This window comes from Salmo trutta, chromosome 16, assembly GCF_901001165.1.
Source record: "Salmo trutta chromosome 16, fSalTru1.1, whole genome shotgun sequence".
Taxonomy (NCBI): Eukaryota; Metazoa; Chordata; class Actinopteri; order Salmoniformes; family Salmonidae; genus Salmo; species Salmo trutta.
In genome coordinates this window covers 39,595,003-39,602,738 of record NC_042972.1, presented here as the reverse complement: position 1 = coordinate 39,602,738, position 7,736 = coordinate 39,595,003, and the positions used below count along the sequence as shown (strand labels likewise).

The 7,736-nt window shown below is 41.9% G+C and overlaps 1 protein-coding gene across 4 annotated transcripts in view; it reads left to right on the top strand.

The window, feature by feature from the left end:
- Positions 1-3,616: 3,616 nt before the first annotated feature.
- The window catches only part of LOC115150745 (membrane-associated guanylate kinase, WW and PDZ domain-containing protein 3), a 145,695-nt gene continuing 141,575 nt past the window's right edge, over positions 3,617-7,736 (top strand). For 2 of the 4 annotated variants that reach the window (XM_029694351.1, XM_029694352.1), the window contains exon 1: positions 3,617-4,801. In XM_029694351.1, coding sequence (XP_029550211.1) covers positions 4,495-4,801 — 307 coding nt within the window. In that variant the 5' untranslated portion in view covers positions 3,617-4,494. The remainder of the gene's footprint in view (positions 4,802-7,736) is intronic. The other 2 variants (XM_029694350.1, XM_029694349.1) reach the window with 1 other exon arrangement.

The following is a 7,736-nucleotide window of genomic DNA, read 5'->3' as shown; positions in this document are numbered from 1 at the left end:
GTGGTCACCACCTGCTGAACCACTCCTTTATTGGGGGTGTCTTGCTAATTGCCTATAATTTCCACCTGTTGTCTATTCCATTTGCACAACAGCATGTGAAATGTATTGTCAATCAGTGTTGCTTCCTAAGTGGACAGTTTGATTTCACAGAAGTGTGATTGACTTGGAGTTCCATTGTGTTGTTTAAGTGTTCCCTTTATTTTTTTGAGCAGTGTATATCTATATACACACAGTACCAGTCAAAAGTTTGGTCGAATTGCTGCAAAGAATCCACTACTAAAGGACACAATAAGAAAAAGAGACTTGCTTGGGCCAAGAAACACAAACAATGGACATTAGACCGGTGGAAATTGTCCTTTGGTCTGATGAGTCCAAAATTGAGATTTTTGGTTCCAACTGCAGTGCCTATATATATATATATATATATATATATATATATATACACACATCGATATTGCTCGTCCTAAAAGGTTTTTACTGATCTTGGTCTTAAATGTATGCCATTAAAAGGTGCTACATGGTCAATTAGATGTCTGCATTGCAGCATTTACGGTGATACAGGCATTCATATTTCTTGCACTGCTGCCCTTTTGTGAAGTGCTGCCCTTTTGTGAAGGAAGTTGTCAAGGAAGTCAGTTTGTGTTTATACAGGACTTACCGCCCCCACCTACCGTCAACAAATCATGGGAGGCGCATGGTGCTGTGCTACGGACACAGATAGAACATCGAGACAGATATTTCACTGGATGTATATATGTGAAGCATCCGGTTGGCGGTTTCACTCACTACCAAAATATGGCGAGCAGTGGGAGAAGATCGAATGAGATGTATTTTGGCCGACATTCTGCAAATGTTTTAATCAATTAAACATTTGATCTCAATACAGTTTTCTTTTTCCAAAACTAGAACATGTTATGATCAGAGTGGAATAGTTTGGTATACTTTTACCCTTTTGCAAAAGTAAAAAAAAATGACGATGTTTAAAAGGAGCGCAAAGGCAAATTGAGTTATTGCACATGCGCACTTCATGGAGTTGACGTACTAGAAAGCGCCAATAGGATATCGCTTGGCTCTGCCCACCTCGCCTGTTCTGCCCACTATGACTAATTTGTTCCCATTGGAAACGACAATGGGTCTATCTTGGTTTAGTTATAAAACAATCTTTGGTATGGGGCTCAATTTGGCCTCTGCATGCCTCTACAGGGCTACGCAATTGCGTCAGACGGAGCCTCCGACCACAATAACAGATCAAGCATAAGTTGGCTTTAAGCCTGTTTCATCCTTCCCATTCGAAACAGTTCGCACGTATTATGACAATTTTGTGAAGTTTTTGTTCGTTGGAGTTCGGCAGAGTTTTTGGGGGGCTGAGGCAAATCGAAGTTTGGTAGCCGAAGCCTACGCCCCTTCGTCTGTGATTAGTCAACAGTACAAGTTCAGTGGGAACTGTGGACGGGATACTTCACTGAAGTGTTGTCATTCAACTTGAGACGATTAGTTTTCATGCACATGTTTTCACTTGAGAAATAATGCACCAAACATCTTATTCTAAGACCTTGGCAAAAACGTAAATTAATTAGATTTCCTGATTTCTTAGATTAATTCGGAACCGACGTTCGCTTCGCCTAGCAGACGCTTTTAGGGCATATCATGCTGATATAGAACAAAGTATGTGGAGAGGTTTATCAGATTTTTGACTAATCCTTGAGTCTTAGTACTTTGAAGTGTGCAGTGTTGTAGAACAGAACTGGGCGTGAGTTTGTCTTTTCCTCAACCTCATCAGTCATCATCAAGGCAGTGCTGCTCACCACCCTCCATCAGTCAATTACTTATTCAATACAGTGTCTAGGGTGACATCATCTCACCAGCCAAACACACATCTGATCTCACCATTTATATTTCATCCAGATCAATTCGGGTATGCAGATGCAAGCCATTTGGAACATGCCACACAGCATAGTCTGCATTGCAGAGGGTAAATTCATAGATATCTGGGTGAGTCTGGATTTTTTAAACTATTCTCGGCAATTAATAGGTGAGTTCGGGATACATTGTAATGCAGCAATTTGATTTATTTCTGTTGAATTGGACTATCCCTGTCAGTTTGGAAAATATCTGTGTATCACAGAGAAGACGGAATAAAGGCAATAAAGTCTCAGATTAAACAGAATTTACTGTATACAAATTATTTTTAATTGAATGAATTTTAATGCCATGCCTCCACTTCTGCTGGGTTGAAGTGATATATAATAGTCAGAGGGTGGCACTGTGGAGACGTGTACAGAATATTAGACAATTTGTATAGGATTATAAGGAATTTGGTCTCCCAATTTGAATGCGTTTTAACAGCAACCGTGTAGGCTATATTTGGAATTCTAAAGTTCCCTGTTATCTATCACAGGACTCATCTTCACCCAAATCATTCTTCCATGCAATAACTACTGAGAGAAAGCATGCACAAATGTTTCTATATCTATATTGGTAAAACTTGATAATAAGGATGTATAAAGAGGCTATACGTAGTTTATACAAACTGTTATAGCATGGGTATTCAACCAGGGGGGATTTTTTCCCTTCTATTTTGTACGAATATCGCTAGCAACAACATAATAAATATTTGAATTACATAACTACAGTAGAAAAGAGGCGCCTATCTTCTTTCGAATGATTATACAAATAACACTCATTGAAGCAAATTATATTCACTGAGGTATCTGACATCGGCTTTGAAAAAGAATAGGCTACCAGCGCGGGAAGTGCCGCTGGCTGCTGGTAAGCTTTCTTGACTTGGACATACATTTTTGAAACACATGGCTGACTTTTGTTTAAAGGAAAAATCCACTAATTTTTCCACTGTTGATACAGATGATGATGTGGCAAGTGAGACGTTGCTTCTTGAAGGTCCTAAATCTTGACTGCTGACATGCAAAACATTTTGGGACTGTATTAACACTAGACTAATGAAAGAAATACCTAAATATGGATTTGAGTGTATTTCCCGTTAACCAGTTAAACAGCTACTCAAGTTACCTTTCTAGGCAATGTTAGAGTCTACACTTCCTCTTCCAATTAGGTAACACTTTATTTGGATAGTCCATCTGTAGATGCTCTAGAGACTATCAGTAACATGTAAACTATCTACTAACCCTTATCCTAACCCTAACCCTAACTATATACTTAGCAAGCAAGCATTTGTTTATCAACAGATAGTTTGTTGATAGTATAACTACAGATGGACAATCCAGACTATCCAAATAAAGTGTGACCTCCAATTATAATGTGGGGAGGTGAAAATAATGAAAAACTATTTACCAAATCTATTAATTTTTAAATATTCATTCACCTGGTAAGACAAGGCGTGAAAATAATTCTGCTAAGATATGATGGGGGTCCCTGGGTCACCTGTTTGCCAGGGAGGCAGGCAAAAGTGTAAAGACCCCAGGTTTATAGCCTTTATTTTAATACGTTGGGTTATTTTTTTATGTTTGTGTGTGGTTATTTTGGGTGCAATATGGCAAATTGTGTATTGACCAAAGGTTATACGCTATTATACAGTTGAGTTATGTAGGCTAGTATTATATAAGCCTGCTAAAAGTGACCCACTATACTGTGTATGCAAGACTTTTCAGTGTTCATTCTGCTACAATACACCGAAGGATGGAGCCTGCCGAAAAGGTTGAGTTCTACGGCGCGCAGTGACATCTGGGCGTTTCGGGATTCGCGCATCTCGCTTGGTGCTACCACCGTGCCAGGTGTGTTTAAACCTGTGGCGAGGGATGGGGTCGCGGTCGTCACTACATCAAAATGCGTAGGATCCGAACTACGACCTGGAACGATAATAAATTACCATTAAGTGAATGATGCGATAGAAAACGGCTCGTGTCGTCGTTATCTGTTAGTCTAGTCACAGGTATAAAGGCACTCTCGTTGACGCACTGTACGGTTTACGATTCTAAATCTCCGAGCAGATTTGTCTCTCACGCAGTATGGTGAGGTGAGTGGATACCTTGTTTTGACAACTTCCAGCCAAAGGTTTAGGGAATAAGAAAAAAACATCCTTTGATAGGGTGATGAGGAGGCTAACACGCATTGATGCATTCATTTAGACATTGTATTGCTTTCTTGTTTATTGTTTTACGCACATAGAACATTCGGAGTTTTTCAACGGACATACTTTCAGTAGCACAGCCAGCTACTGGATTGCTCGTACTGATTTTTATTGACAGTGGTGCTACTCCAGGATTACTGTGGTTTATTCCTGGACAATATTACATTTATTTACACATTACCGGGAATACCTCTTCCATGACAGGCTGGCTCCCAAAAGTGAATGATCAATTATAACAGAGAAATGAAACTCAGACCAGAGCCAGGGAATAACTCGAGATTAGAAATCTTTGTTCGACCATATTTGTTCCTGCTTTAGTGCTTGTGAAAGAAAGCAAAATCAAACAGACAATTTCAGATCAGTGACAGACAACATCAAAAGGATACAATATGTCCAGAACGCTGAAAAAGAAGAAACATTGGTCCAGCAAAGTGCAGGAGTGTGCCGTGTCATGGGGAAGCCTCGGAGAATTCGGAAATGTGGTGGAGGTGTTGGGGGGTGCCGAACACGGAGAGTTCCCTTACTTGGGCCAGATGAAGTTGGATGTAATGGTGTGCCACGTCGGGAGAATGCCGTATTTTGGGGACGTTTTGTTGGAGATCAACGGAACCCCCATCAGTGGACTTACAAACCGCGACACGCATGCAGTCATTCGCCACTTTCGGGAGCCCATTCGTTTGAAGACTGTCAAACCAGGTGCGCCCTCGTTTTCCTCTAACTTTTGTGCCATTTTACATCAAGTATTTGAGAAACAAAATTGGCCTCGCTTGACTCAGAGAATGAATGTGCATACTTATAGTGCAAGGATATTAAACAGCTTATTCTAGCTACCCTGCAATAACACAATGTGAAGTGTAGTGCCCTTTGTTGAATGTGTTGTAGTGTCTTTGTTGAATGACTACACAAGAATCATGTGGAAGAGTCAGTGTCCATCACTTGCTGGGGCTCATCACATACCCCATTCGGCTTTGGGCGTTGGTCAAGTCTGACTTAATGTTCTTATGCCCTCAGAGAAATCCCCTCTGTATTGTGTTATTGATAAATGCCAATGCCACTCATATTGCTGGTTGTGATGTGAGTGGCATGGCAAGTAATTTGACAGATGCACATCTGCCATTGATATGACATGACCTCAAACGGTGATGTGTCTGTCATTTAACCCCCTCCACGGACATGGTCCTTACCTCTGCCTCTTAAGGGCTATATGCTGGTTTCATGAGTTCCTTTCTTATGATCCTATTGGATCCCTGGTTTCTGCAGTCTGTATGCACTCTGAGGAGTAGGGCCTCACAGGTCAGCCAGGCTAGAAGGTTGGCTGTCTGTTTATCTGGTACAGTGGAAGGGGATGACTCGCTTGTTGTTGCGTATTTGAACTGGAATATCTAAACAACAACTGAGACTGTGGAAAGGTTGCAGTAGCATCTGAGTCTTAGGCCTCCAGGCCAGTCGCCCTGAAGATCAGCTATGTTTGGGAGAGTGAGTGTGTGTGAGTGTGTGTGTGTGTGTCCACTGCACGACTTAGAGCTCCTCGCACCACGCTCACTAACCAAGGATGATTAATAAAGGGCATGGGAGGGAGAAGGAATCAGCTCAGCCTTTGGATCTAGGCTCAACTCCCACACTATGCTGTTATTGTTCTTAAGCTTGTAGTGATGGCAATATTCCTCATCACCTTCTACTTCAAATTCATCCATCACCAGCAGCAACAACAACGACCTGAGTTAACTCTTTACCAGTCCGTGAATTGTAACAGTCATACATATGACGGGTCACAGTGAGGGCTTGAACTGTCTTGTGGAGGCTCTTCCTTAGAAATGTACTTGCTGCCATAAAGGTCAAAACCCTCATAATAAACAGCTTTTTGTATGATATGTATATGTAATTATATGCTATAATAGTATGTGTGTGTGTACACTCGCGCCGTGCGCCTGTGTGTTTTGTCTTTGCGCACGTAGATGCACACATATGCACACACAGTGTTTCCTGCACGGTAAGCTCATGTTTAATTCACACCTCTTGCATTATTGAGGCAGTGAGTGTTACTGCCTCCACGCTGATGGGGGGCGGTGGGGTACAGGGTGGTGTGGTGGCGATGGGCCTGGAGGATCAGCTGTTACCAGGAAGCTGTGGCATAGCACTAATGGTTGGCGGGAGAGGGGAGAGCAGAGGGAGCTGACAGAGATTGGTGCACTAGATGTTCTACTGCTGCTGTTCCCAGGATCCTCTCTCTCCCCTGGAACCTGGAGCTGGTGGACTTCTTTTATCTGCTGACAGCTGAGAGGAAGAGCTAGGAGGAGGAGTTGGGAGTGTGGTATGAATCACTTTTGTGTGGGAACACCTCTGAGTATGAATTAGGCTGTTTGAGAAGGGTTGAAACCTAAGGAACCTGCCTACATGTTGGTTAAAGTAACTACTGTAGTAGGACAAAGCAGTGCTGGAAAACATTGGTAGAGCATGGGTGAAGACAGGCCTTGTTAGGCCTTGTGGTGCTCATGTGGAGGACTGTGACTGAGGAGGCATTGTGAGAGGACTGGGGGAGTCTCCATGGAAGTTGTAGTCATGGCGCTAAAGAAGGGCTCAGCCTGCTTCTACTATTTAATGCATCATCTACACCAATGAGCTGCCATAAGGCATCCCTCACACACATGTAACCCACTTTGTTATGTAAAAATGCACAGAGAGCCAAAGGCTAGAACCTATGTTAGGTGGCATGTGTGCCAGTGGAGGCTGCTGAGGGGAGGACTGGCTCATAATAATGGCTGGAAAGGAGCGAATGGAATGGCATCAAACACATGGAAACCATGGGTGTTTCTAAATATGCATACTACCGTGCTCCACACTCTCATGCTCCAAGTGCATTCTCCGAAAACTTTCTCTTGAGGACGTTCTTGTGAGGACAAGAGTGTGAAGAACGCATAAAACATTAAATTTGAGAAGGACTCGCACTCCCCTTACTGTATTATCTCAGGCTTCACCTCCCCATTCACTGAACCTTCTTCTAGCCAGGACAATAGCAGCAATAGACAAAACAAGAGATACACAAAGCAAACATTTTACTTCATAATTATCAGCTAGATATGTTAATTGTAATAATCTAGCTCTCAAGCTAGTTAAACAGACAAAAATGACCTAAAACTAATGTGATGCAAGGTAGATGTACATTTTTTGTGGCTAGCTAGCTAGCTAGCCAGTTAGCCCTATTGGCAAATGGACTTACCTATTCTCTGAACCATCTTCCAGGACAATGGCAATAAAGATATACAGTGGCAAGAAAAAGTATGTCAACCCTTTGGAATCACCTGGATTTCTGCATAAATTGGTCATCAAATTTGATCTGATCTTCATCTAAGTCACAACAATAGACAAACACAGTGTGCTTAAACTAATAACACACAAATTATTCTATTTTTCCTGTCTATATTGAATACATCATTTAAACATTCCCAGTGTAGGTTGGAAAAAGTATGTGAACCCCTAGGCTAATGACTTCTCCAAAAGCTAATTGGAGTCAGGAGTCAGTTAACCTGGAGTCCAAATAATGAGACAAGATTGGAGATGTTGGTTAGAGCTGCCCTGCCCTATAAAAAACACTCACAACATTTGAGTTTGCTATTCACAAGAAGCATTGCCT